This window comes from Cucumis sativus, chromosome 1 (genome assembly GCF_000004075.3).
Source record: "Cucumis sativus cultivar 9930 chromosome 1, Cucumber_9930_V3, whole genome shotgun sequence".
In the NCBI taxonomy this organism is placed as follows: Eukaryota; Viridiplantae; Streptophyta; class Magnoliopsida; order Cucurbitales; family Cucurbitaceae; genus Cucumis; species Cucumis sativus.
Genome location: NC_026655.2, coordinates 22,817,043 through 22,833,399, shown reverse-complemented (window position 1 = coordinate 22,833,399; position 16,357 = coordinate 22,817,043). Strand labels below are relative to the sequence as shown.

The 16,357-nt window shown below is 31.2% G+C and overlaps 1 protein-coding gene across 1 annotated transcript; it reads left to right on the top strand.

Moving 5' to 3' along the window:
• The first annotated feature begins 6,103 nt into the window (after positions 1-6,103).
• Positions 6,104-9,272, top strand: LOC101207888 (tyrosine/DOPA decarboxylase 1). Its single transcript, XM_004135488.3, has 2 exons — positions 6,104-6,837; positions 8,085-9,272. The coding sequence occupies exons 1-2, from the start codon at positions 6,198-6,200 to the stop codon at positions 8,942-8,944; spliced, it is 1,500 nt and encodes a 499-aa protein (XP_004135536.1). The 5' UTR covers positions 6,104-6,197; the 3' UTR covers positions 8,945-9,272.
• Positions 9,273-16,357: the final 7,085 nt, after the last annotated feature.

Genomic DNA, 16,357 nt, shown 5'->3' with positions numbered 1-16,357 from the left:
ATTAGATTTATTATACAATTTTAAAAAGAAAAAATTACAGGAGCACGAATTAAAAATAATAATAATCTTTTTTTCATAATCTTTTTTATATAATCCTTTCCCGAACCTTTCAAAATTCAACAGAAAAGCATGTTTTTTAATGTATTAGATTTACCGATTAAATTGAATTACAAATAAATAAATAAATAATATATTTTTTTTGGAAAATTACCAAAAAAATAGGATAATTTTGGAGAGTATAAAAAGTTTTGGGATGGATTTTAAAAAAGAACTTTTAGGACAAATTAGGTAGGAAAAGACTATATTACCATTAAGTTAAAAAAATCTTACAAATCAATTTATGAAATTCCTTCTCCTTTCTTCTTCTCCCCCACTTTCCCACTTTCAAAAAAAAATTTCATTTTTCTCTCATCTTACCCTCTTGTTCCATTCTCCTATTTTCACAAAACCTCTTGTTTCCTTTTTCTTCCTTTCCCATTTTTCATTCACAAAACTATGAAGAACAATGTGTGTGAGATAGGCGCGAGATGCGTTCGAGATAAAACACAAGGGCCTAATAAACTGACTAAACATACATAAAATCACTCTAAATGGATTATGAATGGTAGCAATTTGATTGTGAAACTCATAGTGAAAGTTTGAAATGTGCGAGATGAGTGCAAGATGTGTGTGAGATAGGTGCGAGATGTATGCGAGATAAAATACAAGAATCTAATAAACTTACTAAACATGCATAAAATCACTCTAACTGGCTTAGGAACGGTAGCAATTTGATTGTGAAACTCATAGTGAAAGTTTGAAATGTGCAAAATGCTGTGAGATAGATTCAAGATGCGTGTGAGATGCGTGCAAGATAGACTCACTTAAAAGGGATATATATGTTTGCAAAATTAGAAAAATAACTAAAACATAAAACAAAAATTCACTTAATTTTTTTTTCCATACTCCACTATGTCATTGTTATACATGGAAATACTCACAGGTATCATGATCCAACGTTATCCTTGAAAAACAACTATACACAACACATGAGTTTTTTTTTTTTTTTTTTTTTCAAACTAAACTTCAAAATTAAAACATCTCATAAATCAAGTTCAAAATTATATTGTATTAAGTGACAAGTTATAAAAATTCAGAAGGTCATCAAATACCAAAAATCTCTTGAACCAAAAAAGGGATATACGAAATCTCACTACAAAGTATGATGAAAAAACTGGCATTCAAGGATCTAAATTGTTCATTTATTTGGCAAGATGCTCACTCAATCATACATTATTTGATTGTAAAATGACAACAATATTTACCTAATGACTACGAAACTACTTCAAAAGGGTAAAATTTAATGAAAAGGGTCATCATCTCTCAAGTCTATTTCCCTCCCATTGTCTAACAAGTGCTTGTACTTGAAATGCCAAAATTTTCCCACTTGAATTGCATCTTAAAAACCATCTAAGGGAAAAAAGTACCATCTTATTTTGATAATCAATTCCCCACAAATTAACATTATTATTAAACCTTGTGGTAACCCACAGAGGAAAATTGTTGCCTCTCAACTGACCATAGTCGCTTCCATCATGGCTGCTTCCTCGACCCAAACTATGAGAACCAAACCGTCCCCTAGGAGCATCTTACTAGTAACTACCTCTCCCTCTTCCCCTTGTTGTTCATGGCACCACCAACAAATGCATCAAGAACCATCCATGTGAGTCAATCCAAACAAATAATCAAAAGCAAGGGCCTCCGAGACCTAATAAATACACATCATTAGGCAAAAATCTACCAAAATCTTTAAATTCTTGCTCAAGTTTAGCTACAGTAACGACGAGCTGCAAGTTTCTAAAGTCGACCAACCATCTTCACCATATGCTTCCGCGATGTTATGTTAGTCGGCAATTGGGTCTTATGGAGCTGAGCAGTACCTTCTTTAAAATCTGACAAAGAAAGTTGTGGGCGACGACGTTTCGGTGAGGAAGGTTGAGCTAAAGAGAGACATAGCAAGCTAGGCCAAAACCTCCAACGCCACTAAATATTGTGTGGTAGATGCCGAGTTGTTTGGCGACATTGGTAGTCCAACCAAGAAAGATATCGAAGATGATTCAAAGTGGGAGACAACCATGACAGCGAGCTGTGGGAGCTTAAATGGCTTCTTTGAAAGAGGATTTGATTTCGAGAGAGGAAGAAGCTTGAAAAAGGTGAAGGATGAGGTGATAAGGCACGACATAGTTTTCAAAGGCCCGTGGGAGGCTATGGGAGGAGCTTGAGAAAGGGATTTCAAGAAAGCGAACTAAAGAATGGAAAAGGAATAAAAATGAAATTTTGTGAAAATGGGAAAAAATGGAATATACAATAGGGAGAGATGAGAGAAAAATGAAATATTTTTTTGGAAAGTGGGAAAACGGAGGGAGAAGGAGAAGAGAAAGAATTCATAAATTGATTTTTAGAGTTTTTTTAACTTAGGGGTAATATAGACTTTTTTCAATTAATTTGTCCTAAAAATCATCTTTTTTAAAATCCATCCGAGAACTCTTTACATCCTTCAAAATTATCCTATTTTTGATCATTTCCCAATTTTTTTTTGAATTTGAATGTACGGTACAAATTTCAAAAACATATTTAAGTATTGATCAACATGGTTAAGGCCGTTTTAGACAAGTTTGGGTAAGTTTCTACGTTTTTTACTTGTTTGATGGAATTGAGATTGTTCTAATGGATCTAAACCTCTAAGGTAGGAAATATTGGATATAAGAGCGCATGAAATGAAAATATGACTTAAGTTTGGGTGCTTAAGATGTTAAGAGTTTAAGGGTCCAAAAGTGAAAATTTTTAGCTAAATTAAAGCATCTGGGGGATAGTTCAATCTAAATCTTAGGAAGTTTTTAAGGTTGTTAGTCTCTTGTTGATATAACAGATATAAATTCCAAAACATCAAAAGACAACTTATTGAGCTTGAGCTAAGTTGGATGCTCATTGAGTTAAGTATTTAGATTTCAAGTCTAAAGGTTCGTAGGTGAAAAGTCTAGTCTAATTTAAGGCGAATTGAGAATCTGTGGACTTTAGAAACATAAATAGTTTGAGTTGGTCTTATGAAGTGATTTGGAGACTGTTATGTCGTCTTGCTTTGTGAAGCTAATTGATATACTTTAATCTTTGTTTCAGGTCAAATTGAAGTGGAGAAAGCGTATAATCTCGGGGGATTGAGTCATTGATAGTGAGTGGTCTATTTTCAAATGTTTTCATTATAAATTTATATTTGTTATTATGCCATGATTGCGAAAACTTCGAGCATGATTACTTAATGAACTACGTGTTAGAAATGTTTTTAAATATGATTTTCGATTTTTATGAACTCTCATATTTTAGAAGTATGGTTGAACTTGAATTTATTAATCATGATTTATATGACAACTGGTTTAAAGAATACTCATCTGTTATTAAACGTAGTTATTTTGAATGGAAGATTATTCTTAAAACATGTAGTGATTGCTAAGGATTGAAAGTGGTTTTATGAAATGTGTTTCTGACCATGTTTGGCTTTTAAACATGAAATATGTGATTTTATGAATGTTGGTGATTTACCCATAAGCTACACGAATGCGTGTTTCCATAGCACCACCTATAGTTGTCAGAGGGTTTTGAAGCTGAAAGAGGTCGTGACCAGAGATCCGAGAACCTGGACCTAGGTGAGGATATGAATCGAGGATTGTGATTGACTTCGGACCTAGCTTAACCCATGATGGGTGGCTCTATGTGCACATAGGAGCGGGTATGGAGATTATTATTGTGGTAGGTGCTAATAAGTATGTGTGAGCTTAGTTTGACCGCATGTTTCCTTGTATACATGGATCATGTGTAAGCTATTCTCGATTGTATATTTAGTATGCTATCATGGTGGGATTGGATGGAAGTTGTTATTGTGGTAGGTGTTAAGTATGTGTGAGCTCGGTTTGGTTGCATGTTTCCTTGTGAATATGAATCATATGTGAGCTATTCTCGACTGTGTATTTAATATGCTATCATGGTGGGATTAGATGAAGGTTGTTAGTGTGGTAGGTGCTAAGTATGCGTGAGCTCAGTTTGGCCAAGTGATTCCTAGTGGATATGGATCACGTGTGAGCTATTCTCGATCGTGTATTTAGTATTCTACCATGATCGGATTGGATGGAGGTTGGTATTGTGGCAGGTACTAAATATGTGTGAGTTAGGTTTGGCTACAAGATTCCTTGATCGTGTGTGAGATATTCTTGGCCGTATATTTAGGCGCCTTACCATAGTTGGATTGCGTACACAGATTTGTTAGCATTACTTGTGATTTACGTAATATATGATAATAATATTTTAATTACTATTTCATTATTGATGCATATTTATACATTTTTTAAAAGCATATTTTACGAGCTCTTACTTCTAAAAAACTTACCACTCACTGAGTTTTAGCTCACGTTTTCAATGTTTTTTTTTCTCTCTCTCTCTCTCCCTCCCCCCTCCCTCCTCCCACCTCCCCCTCCTTCAGGTAGCGGTCATGGACGAAGCATTGTTTCCTGTCATTGATTGTAGATTAGTTTCATTCTTTGTATGTATATACTTAAGTTTTGTATTGCAATACGAGGCTACTAGAAATAGCGAGAGACATGTTGTGGGCATGTATTTTGAGAAATCCCTCATTAGTCTATAATTATTTTGTAATTAATATCTGGTTTGGATATGAACTCTATTTGGAACTCTGAAATAGTTTGGATCAGTGCATGGTGAGACACACTCGAAGGGATTTTGTGTCCAAAGATCTCATATATGTATAGAACTGTAATTTTCACCTCTTTTTAGGTTTGGCTAACCCATATTCTAGGGGAGATATTGTCGAAATTTATGTAGAATTTTATAATACTCGTTCTATAGAGAATTTTATAATACTCGTTCTATAGAAGTTTAGGTTGAAAAATGTTGTTTTTAAAGAGTAGGTTGACACCACAATCTAGGTTAGAAGGGAAAACCTAGAACGGGGTGTGACACTCAATCCGTTCTTCTTCTTCTTCTTCTTTTTTTTTTTATTTTGTGAATATTTATGTGAAATTTGGTAGAGTATATTTTATACATGTGTTGTACTTATTTTATTTTTCTAATTTATTTTACCTTGTCATGGATTTTAACACCAATAATATGTGTCGGTCTTTATTGAAAAGTATTTTTTTATTCTACTCAATATTGTTCCTTTGATTTGAAGAAAGTAAATAAAGGGTAGGTAGTCAAGAGATATGTGAAAGATTTAAGCTTAATTTGGAGGAAAAAGAACAAAATTAGATTTTAATTTTGATTTATTTGATTCAAGTGTATTGATTATGTCTTTATTTTGGCATATAAATTAGCCAGATTTCTTGGTTCTATAATTTTAATTAATAAGATGAAGTGTGGCCTAATTAATCAAATATAGAAGTCAAACAATCATTTCCTTAAAGTTAAGGGAACTCTAACAACATGTACAAAGTAAACTTTTTCAGAAGTTTGACAACCAAAATAAAGGTTTTTAAAAGTTTGGTGACTTTTAGAACAAGATACAAAATTTAAGGACAAAAATAGGACATTCATATTTTATTTTTAAATATGTTTACAATGAAAGGTTTTAATTGCATCTTTTTAGAAAATGGCCATAAATTTGATAGTCAATTAATTGGAGTTTGTTATATTATCATGTCACATCTTAGGGTTTGGTAGGATAATTAACTTGTTGCGTGTGGCACGATCATTTTCTACGTTAAATTACAAAATTTCACATCTTCCATTAAATATAAATATAATTAAACAAATTAAACACCAAATAAATGATAGGAATTAGGTTTGTAGATTTGTAATGATCTATTTTTATGAAATCAAAATTTTAGTCTGTGGGTACTTACTTTTTTTTTCTGAGTTAAATTACAAAATTTAGTCAAATCTTCAATTAAATATAAATATAATAATAAAACATACTAAACACAATTTAAACACCAAATAATTGCTAGAAAACAAGGTAGCAGATATGTATAATACTTTAAATATATTTTAGGGGAACTAAATTTAATTTATTTTACTCCATGTAATTTTTAAAAAAGAAAACTCACCTTCCAACTCCCTCTATATAATACCATGCATTCTAGTAGAATGAACATCACAAACCATACAAAACTAAATTATCCCTTAATAAATTTTTGTGATCCAATTTTGAAATGGGAAGCATCAACAATGAAATCGCTGACATCGACTTTAATGTCGTCAACCCATTAGATCCAGAAGAATTCAGAATTCAAGCACATAAAGTTGTAGATTTCATAGCTGATTATTACAAAAGGATTGAACAATTCCCAGTTGTTAGCCAAGTTGTTCCAGGCTATCTCCAAAAAAGCATACCCCAAGATTCTGTTCCAAATTCTCCTGAATCTTTAGAATCCATTCTTCAAGATGTTCGCCGATATGTCGTTCCGGGTATTACTCATTGGCAAAGCCCAAACTTTTTTGCTTATTTTCCTGCTAGTAATAGCACTGCAGGTCTTCTTGGAGAAATGCTAGGCACTGCCTTCAATGTCGTCGGTTTTAACTGGCTTTCGTCCCCCGCTGTCACCGAGCTTGAAATGTTGGTGCTTGATTGGTTTGGTGAGATGCTTAACCTGCCCAAAGCCTTTATGTTTTCCGGTGGCTGCGGTGGTGGCGGCGTTCTACAAGGGACTACTTGTGAAGCGATTTTATGTACATTGGTGGCTGCAAGGGACATGAAACTTAAAGAGATTGGAAGAGAAAAGATGAGTAAGCTTGTTGTTTATGGTTCTGATCAAACTCATATGTCCTTACAAAAGGCCTTACAGGTCGCAGGTATGGTGAATCTCACTATATATAAACATTAAATTTTTATATATTTTTTTCTTTTCTGAAATGTATCATCATACCATTCAAAAAAATAAAATTATAATTCTGAAATAACTATGGTTTAAAATTTTAAAATTAATCCTGACAATAATAGAAAGAATATATAAAAAAAAATTAGTCCATATACAGGACGTAAGTGCTGACATTCACATATATTAAAGAAAAACAATAATGAAAAGAATAAAATAGAGTTAATCATAGACATTTTAAAATTAATCAATAGACATAATTGAAAGAGGTATTTTTAAAAATAGCAAAATAAATTAAAATATTTATAAGTTATAACAATATTTTTGAACTCTATCCACGATAACAAGTGATACTCACTGTCAAATATATTTTTATTGATAGAATTTGAAATTTGGCTCTATCTTATAATATTTTGTGAAATTTGAAGTTACAATTATAAATTAACTCTAATGATACATTTTAACAACTATGAACTAAATTATTCATTTCAAAATTTAGTGTGTAATATTTTAAAAATTAAGTCCAAATGAAAAGTAGACTCAAATTTAGGGATAAAAAGTTAGTCTTTTTCCAAGGACTTGAAGGTAATTGAAAGAAGATACACATGCCTATAGTGAAAAGGTTTATTATTTTCTTGTTGGCACCTTTCTCAAAGCTAAAAGAAGGGAAAAAAAAAAGGTCTCTTTTATAGGATCAAAAATTAAGTACACATTAAATGCATATACGTGTTTGATCGCAATATTTTCAAGTTTAAATTTTATTTTAATCCTCAACTAGGGTTCTATTTTGTGAAGTGTTTGTTTTAGTCTCTCATCATTTAAAAGGTACTTATTTTGCTACTTACTATTTAGTTCTGGATTGAACCAAAATTGATAATATAAAGATCAAATTCATTTTTAGAAATACAAAAACTAATATCAATTACAAATAAATGTACAATTTTTCTTTTTAAAAAAATAGTGTTTGAACCACAATAATTGTATGGAAGTAATAAATAATTTAATACTACTGCTGCATAGATAGCAGAGTTTTCCCAAATGAAATTAAATGTGGTGCCTGTATTTAAAAAACATCCACTTATTTAGCAAGTCTGGTAGAGATAGATCAATGAAATTTAACCATATATAGAAAAAGATATATTATAGGTTGGAATCTATTGTATATATGTGTGTGTGGTTAGATATTAAAATATCTATAATAAGTCATTCATATTTTTATCATAGGCTTTTCTTTGGAAAATTTTCGAGTCATTAAGACAACAAAATCAGAGTCATTTGGACTGTCTCCAACCTCTCTAAAAATGGCAATTCAATCCGACATCCAAAAAGGCTTTGTCCCACTGTACCTTTGTGCAACTATCGGAACGACTTCAACGAACGCGGTCGACCCACTTGACTCACTTTGCGATATAGCACAACAAAACGGAATTTGGGTTCATGTGGACGCTGCATATGCAGGAAGCGCTTGCATTTGCCCCGAGTTTCGACATTTCATGAATGGCATCGAGAAGGCAAATTCGTTCAGCTTGAATGCGCATAAATGGTTCTTCTCGGCGCCAGACTGTTGTTGCTTGTGGCTGAAGGATTCGTCCGCGTTGCGAAACTCTCTCTCTGTGAACCCTACGTATTTGAAAAATAGGGCAACTGATTCGGGTGAAGTAGTGGACTACAAAGACTGGCAGATTACGCTGAGTAGAAGGTTTCGAGCAATGAAGTTATGGGTTGTGATGAAAAGCTATGGAGTGGCAAATTTGAGGAAGTTTTTGAGAAGCCATGTGAAAATGGCCAAGATTTTTGAGGGGCTTGTGGAGAGGGATGAGAGGTTTGAGGTTGCGGTTCCAAGGAATTTCGGGTTGGTTTGTTTTCGATTGTCGCTCGATGAAGACCAGAAGTCGAATATGATTAACTTGAAATTGTTGGAGGGAATTAACAAGACCGGAAGAGTTTACATGACACATGCAGTTGTTGAGGGAATGTATTTGATTCGATTTGCCGTCGGCGGGACGATGACGGAGGAGCGACATGTCGTCATGGCATGGAAGCTCGTGCAAGAAGTAGCCGAAAAGGTCTTGGAGGGGGTTTAAGTTTGTTTTGGTTTGTTTGTACGAAGGGAACCATTGAATAAAGAAATTTAAGAAATTGGTAACTAATTAAAAGCTCTTTTTATTCGCAGAGATGTGATGAAGATTGGAAACTATATATGGCCCTAAAGAAAAAAAAAAGTGTTTTAATTGTTGAATTGTATGCACGTTCGCATTTTTATTGTCTTTGCTAGGAATATATATATTGTTATTTGTTTGGAATAGAATTGGAGTGATTGGCTTCGATGTTATGCATGTTATGCATTTTTTGAAAGCACTTGGATCTCATGTATTTAATTAAATGTCAAAATGATAAAAGAATAATATACTATATAAGAGTGTTATATAGTTCCCGTCTTATTTGCTAAATATATTTTGAAACTCTCTAGCAGTTTTTATTCCTAAGTTGTTCAATGGTTTGTCTCTGAATGGTCCTTTAATCAGTTGTTGTCTTAAAGGTTACGGATGTTGTAGATTAATTCTTTTCATATTTAATGATGTTCTGCATATTGATTTGACATGGATTATATCCCTTCTTCTCTCTTGCCAATTTCTTGATCTGAGGATTTTTTCCTTGCTTTGGTTGTGATATTTAAGCTCAAGGAAGTCTTTGTGTTAGGGTCATTGTATATGTTTGATTTGTTATTCACCTGTGTGAGAAAGAAAAGTTGGCGATCAGGCCTTTCGTTCTTATTTGTGGATGGTTGTTGAAGATTTCTATGAAACCAATCTATCTAATTGCTTTATAAGCTGGAGAACCTAAATTAAAACACAAATTCTAAAAGAGAAGGGAGTTCTCATCAGTCTAGGGGAAGCTTAAGTCATGTTTGTGGAGGGAGGGTCACTAGCGAGAAGAAAAGATACATCAACAGATGAGAAATTCAATTCACTTAGGGGGAGAGATTAAAGTGCATATTCACTGAAACCAACTAAGTACCTAAGTCTTGAAGAGGAGTCTGGAGTCTATATATACAGTGAGTTTGCTCTTGGTGATCCTAAAAGTCTACAAATTAGCTCTACAAGAATGTTGTAATTATTTTAACTCATTCATATTAGTAAATTATCTTTTCTGAACATACTGTCGCCAAATGTAGATGTTGTATTATCAAACTTGATTACTAATCTTCGTGTGTTATATTGTTTTACTTTTCGTTATATTTGTACCGTAGTTTCTTATCATGTTAGCTAGGATATATTATGTGACATCTTACACGGCACAAAAGAACCAGCATTACATATAATTCCATAAATTAATTTGAATTACATAATTTCATAAATTAATTTAAATTGACTGTGTATAAATTAAAAAGGAGCATCCACACTAAAGCTAGCCCTTGATGAGGAAGTCTAAAGCCCAAGTTCCCAACTACGATCCAGTGTGTCCTTCCAAAGTACGAAGAAAATATTATTGGAAACTTTAGACCTCACTTCTAAAACAAAACTTATCTTCTTTTTTTTTGCATTTAAGGTTGAATATAGTAGTCTTCCCGTTTATTGAAGGGATCAAATAATGCTTCAATTCTTTAGTGGAAGTGATAGAATGATTGGTTTGATTTTCCATTAGAATTAAAACCATACTAGAACAGCATAAGGGTTAAGCATATGAGAATTATATCTTTGTATAGAAACAACTTATCTGCTTCTTGGTGTTCTTCTACACCAGGTTTTCTTCGCTACGACTTCTAGCTATAAGATCAATCCGTCTTGGTGAAAGCCTCCTTTGAAAGAATCAAAAGAATTAGGAGGAAAAGAATTATCAAAGAACTTTTCTTTGTATTTCTTGGAGGAAAGTTAGAGTTTTCTGCAAAAAATTTCTCAAGAATTTAAAACCTCTCTTTCTAAAGAATTTTATTAAATTTGTTAAAATAAATTTAGTTAAAGTTAACTGTCTTGCATTTCAGGAGAGCTGCAAAGAGTTTATGTAGAAGATGGATTGATTGTTTTTTATGGGAAAAGAATTAATAAAGATATCTCTCCATCTCTCTCTCTCTCTCTGTCTCACTCTCCTTACACCTCATACGTTCTCTGTAGAAGCTTCAGTTCCCTTCTTTAATTCAAAGGAGATTCCCAATAAGCTCATTGAAGAGAAGGATTTCGAGTTTCATTTCCTTCTTTGATAAGCAAAGTTTAGGCTTCTTTTATCGTTGTTTGGGCTCCTCAATTCCTAACAAGTTGATCCAGGGTTGGGTTAGAGTTCAGCTTACACCCCCTAGTAAAAGTTACTTTCTGTGTTTTAATTCTTAAAACAAAATTGAGGTCGCCAAAACGATCATACGATTCCGCTTGGATCGCTTGGAGTTTGATATATCCTTTCAATAGTAATCCGTATCCCGACCAAAAGTAAACAAAATTGCTTCTGTTCCTACAAAATGAGCATCGAAAACAAGAGGTTAAAACAAAAGCCACCTTCAACATCAAGCTGATTTAATGAGATGTGTAAAAGGTAACAAAACAACTAATTATTTCAACCAATTAATTCCAGTACAGAGTTCTGTGATGCTTTGTGTTTCCATGAAAAAAACTTGTTCAAATTAATTCCTACAATCTCAAGACTCACTTGTGTGGCTTCATTTTGGTAGGAGTGCTCTTGAATAAAAAGAGAAGGAAGTGGAGGAGAACCAAGACTCACTTTTCTCTCAAATTGGTCTTCAAAGCTATCTCTTTTTCTTTTTTATGAATACCGTTTCTTTTCCTTTTCCTTTCCCAATTGACCGTTGTTTTCTTATTATTATTAATTTCAATAAATTTTTGGTTGGGTTGGGATGTCAATGTTTGATGGAACATTTGTGGTTGTTATAAGTGATTTAGTTACTTTCTTTGAATCTACAAATGTATCTAGTAACTGATTTAGTATATTTTGCAAATGAATTATTTTCTGAACTTCAAGTTCACATTGGTCTGTATAAGGATCTAAATGAGACAATAATGATACATTCCATGTAATTTCTTTTTTCAACATCTTAATTCCTCCCTCTAATGTTGAAAATTTTGTCTCATTAAAATGACATTCAACAAATCGTGCATTAAATATATCACCCATCAAGGGTTCAAAATATTTAATAATTGATAGGAATCAAATCCAACATATATTTTTAGCCTCCTTTGAGGATCCATCTTAGTACGTTGTGGTGGAGCAATTTGAACATATACTACATATTCAAAACTTTTCAAATGAGAAATATTTGACTCATGGTCATATGCTAATTGTAATGGTGAGTACTTGTGATAAGTTGCTGGCCTAATAAGCACAAGTAACGCAATATGCAAAATAACATGTCCCCATAAGCAAGGGTCTAGCAATTAATTGTAAATATTTTATAAATAATTATGTTAAATCATTTTATGTATGGAAATGAGCTACAATATGTTCAACACTTATCCCAATAGATATACAATAATTATCAAATTTTGTGATGTAAATTCAACAACATTATCAAGTCGAATATTCTTAATTTTGTATAATTAGAAAATTGTGCTCTTAACTTGATTATTTGAACAAGTAATTTTGCAAATGCAAAATTTCGACTAGATAATAAGCACATATTCGACCATCTACTGAATGCATCTATTAAGACCATAAAATACTTAAATAATCTACTTGGTGGGTTAATTGATCCACAAATATCACCATGAATTCGTTCCAAAAATGTAAGTGATTCAATTCCCATTTTACCTAATGATGATCTAATTAGTAATTTGACTTGAGAGCAAGTATCACATGACAATTCATTAGATTGAAGAATCTTTGGTTCTTCAATGGACGTCCATGTAAATTTTAAATAATTCTTCTCGGATCATGGTTGACTCAAATGATTATGCCAAATTGAAAATATGTCTGGATTCATGAACTTCAGGTTTATTGTTGCATATGTTTCAATTACTCTTATATGAGTACAATATAATCCAAAAGACAAAACAAACGACTTTTCTAATATAAGTTTTTCATTTGAGACAGTAGATGCAATATAAAGATATTCTATCTCATTCTTTCTATCAATCTCAATATGATAGCCATTGTAACATATATCTTTAAAACTCAATATATTTTTTATTGATTAACTAGAGAACAATGCGTTATCAATTGTGAATTTTGTTCATGTAGGTAAAATAATATTTTCTTTTCCAAACCCTTCAATCAGGTTTGCAAAACCTAATATTGTATTAATTTTTACTCCAACATTGTCAGTTTGGAAAAATAGCTTTTACTTGTTAGTATTATGTGCGTAGTTGCACTATCTACCAGACATATAATTTCTTTGCTCATTTTTAAGTTATTCAGCATAAAAAATTTATTAATACTTCTTCGTCAAACAAAATAATTACAATCAGAAGAAAACTTAGAATATATATAAAAATGAGAGAGAAAAGAAACATTAATTATTAACTTATAAATAAAACACCTTTTATCAAATATGTCAATCTCCTCGTAAGATTCAAAATTTGATTGCATCCAAGTTTGTCATACTAGATGGGCTAAATATATTATCAGTTTGATATACAAAATTTGCTTCCACATTTTTCGTTTTTCTTGTAGAACTTTTCTTTTTATGAGCATCATTTCATGTGGTTCTTATGAGATATGTTGTTTCTTTAGTCGATTGATATTTATAATTTTTCAATCAATAACTCGTTATCTCATTCAACCACGAGAAGAAATTAAGATAATATTCTTCAAAACATTTCTCTCAATAATATTGCTACTGCAAGACCATATCCAAAATATAAGATAATTGCTTTCTAGTGATCATATTTTAATCTATCAAACTTTCATGATAAAAATTATTACTATTAGAATGAAATAATATATATATCAAACATGTAAAATAGTATTTATTTTATTAATTATAACGAACAAGAAAAATTTGACATACTGTTAAGAAGACGAGAGGAAACGACCTAGGTTTGACGAAAGAGACGACCAAAGCATTCCAAACTCTAACCACGACTTTCTAGGGAAGACATAAGAAAAAAGAAAAACTATTTTGTTAAATAAGTTTAGGTAATTTCACTAATTTGTTTTTGATAGCTACGCTCGTGCATTTTAAAATGAAGTCGGAGAAGAAGTATAAGAAGGTTGTATAACTTTTCCACCAAGTAAAAATAAGTTGATATAAGAAGTTTGTATAACTTTTCCACCAACTAAAAATAAGAAAGAAATTGCTTGGAAATTGGGTGTGATTATTATTTGTTTAAAGTGGGTACCAATTAATAAATAAGAAAATTTGGAGCACCACCAATACAAGAAATTTCTTCTTTCATCTCTATCTTTCCAATCAACCAAAATCTTGATTCCTCCTTTGGCGACTTAGTCACTCAACCTTCTTCTCATTTTCCTCCCTTTTTGTTTTCTATATGTCCCAAACATTTTTTATATTTTATTTAAAAGAAGTATCCAACGTAATAAATTTGATAAAATATTTACTAACGTATACCTAATAGACATTGATAGTCACTTATATAAGTCTATCAATAACTAAATAGTCTATCAATAGTTAAGTTATGATATTTATGTTATGCTGCATGTATAGGCTATATGGTGTTCTGTTAGCTTTGTCTCTTAGAGTCGTACTCATATGGGTGTCCTTTGGGATCACCGCCCATATATGTTTATATGAGTAGCCCGATAGGGTCGCTTACAACTTGATTTTCTTAGGTGTTCTTTTCGATCACCAAAGACCAGATGTGTTTCCTTCGGGATCACCAAAGACAACGTGTGTTCTAGAGCACAATAGTTATGAAGTACTTTCTTCTAGGATTCTAATAGAAAGTTAACAGACACATAGCAAAACTAGTAGTGAGTCTTTTACTGAGTATATGTTTATACTTACTTTTTTATATTTATTTATTTTCAGGCAAAGGTAGAGGTAGAGAAAAGCTGGCGAATGACAGACAGTGACCATGGTTCGTTATAGAAGAAAGTTTATGATTGTTTCTGCCTTTATGTTTTCAGCATTTTATTTCAAAACTCATGAATACTCTTATGATATTTTCTTTTATTTTAAAATAGGGTATGAACTAGTATTTCATATATTATTTTATCTCTACATACTTTATTTATAATTTATAATGAGTATTTGAAGTTTTTTCTTTAAAATTTAGTATCTTCTTTTATTTTAAATAAAAATGTCTTATTTTTTTCAGTAGTAATGACTTCACCTTGGTATAAAGAATTGGATCTTTACCGTTTGTAACAAAATTTGCTTTATGGGAATTTATTTGGAAAAATCAAATTATAGATGTGGAACAACCGTTCTTCCACAAGCCCCTGCTTTTGTAGTATTTTATACAATATTTTGTCCTTTATGTATTTTAGGGATGCACGTTTGCCAAAAAAATTATGATAATGGGGCCCATGTCACTACATTTTCTAAATTGCAAAAGTAGCAAATTTAAAAGTGAATAGTCAATTTATAGGCTTTTGATAGTCCTCTAATAATCCTATGATAACCTTATGATATATCTAATTACTTGTCATATTTATTATATTTGCAATATTAGTCTTTTTCTAATAAGTAATTTAAAAAAACATTAAAAAAATTGTACATTTTTAAATATACCAAAATGGTATTCATAAAATATAGCAAAATGTTAGAGAAGATTGGATGTAAGTTTAGAGAAAATGAAAATTTTCTATAGTCTTTTTTAATAAACATCATCTTCTATACACATCAATTAATAGCTAATTCTACTAGAAGACCTTTTAGAAATTATAAACAAACTTATGACACATGATTAACTAAAAATATAGTTTCTAACTTTGATAGAGTATCATTAATTAACCTAACATATATCACATAGGTTAAGATTACATAAAAATAATAAATATATAATTTAGTATGTAACTTGATTAATTAGTTCACCATGGTATAGTTTAAACCAACTATTCTTATTGTTATAGTAATATTTTAATGAATCATTAGACATAATTATAACTACTTATAGATACAAGTAAGTTGTTCAAAGACTCCAAAATAATAAAATCAAGTTGTTCATTGTCATTTAAATATATTCAGCAATTTTATTATATAAAACCATTTCTCAATTTAAGGCATAAATTATTCCAAATATAATTTTTTTAAAGAAAACAATACATATATGTGATAGTTTTTTTTTTTTTTTTCTTTGGATAAAGTACATGTAATAGTTAGTTTTATAAAACTAAGTAAAATTTATGATTAATTACTTTTAATTACTTCTTCCAGTTACTTATATCTTAGTCATATAATATTTTAATACGTGTTACTCAATTGTATAACATATGCTAATGAATGCAAAATGAAATAATGTTTAGTTAAAGAGTAAATACATAGTTCAAATAAATAGTTCAAATGTAAGAAGATTTTATGCAAACTTCACACACACACACACACAAATCCACTTATCCAAATAAATAAATAAATTCAATGGTAAAGGTAT

What these genes read in the sequence shown, in the direction of transcription:
- LOC101207888 (XM_004135488.3), top strand. Translation starts at nt 6,198, where the DNA reads ATGGGAAGCATCAACAATGAAATCGCTGACATCGACTTTAATGTCGTC. An exon ending in AAAGGCCTTACAGGTCGCAG is followed by an intron (nt 6,838 to 8,084) that starts GTATGGTGAATC and finishes TTTTTATCATAG; the next exon opens with GCTTTTCTTTGGAAAATTTT.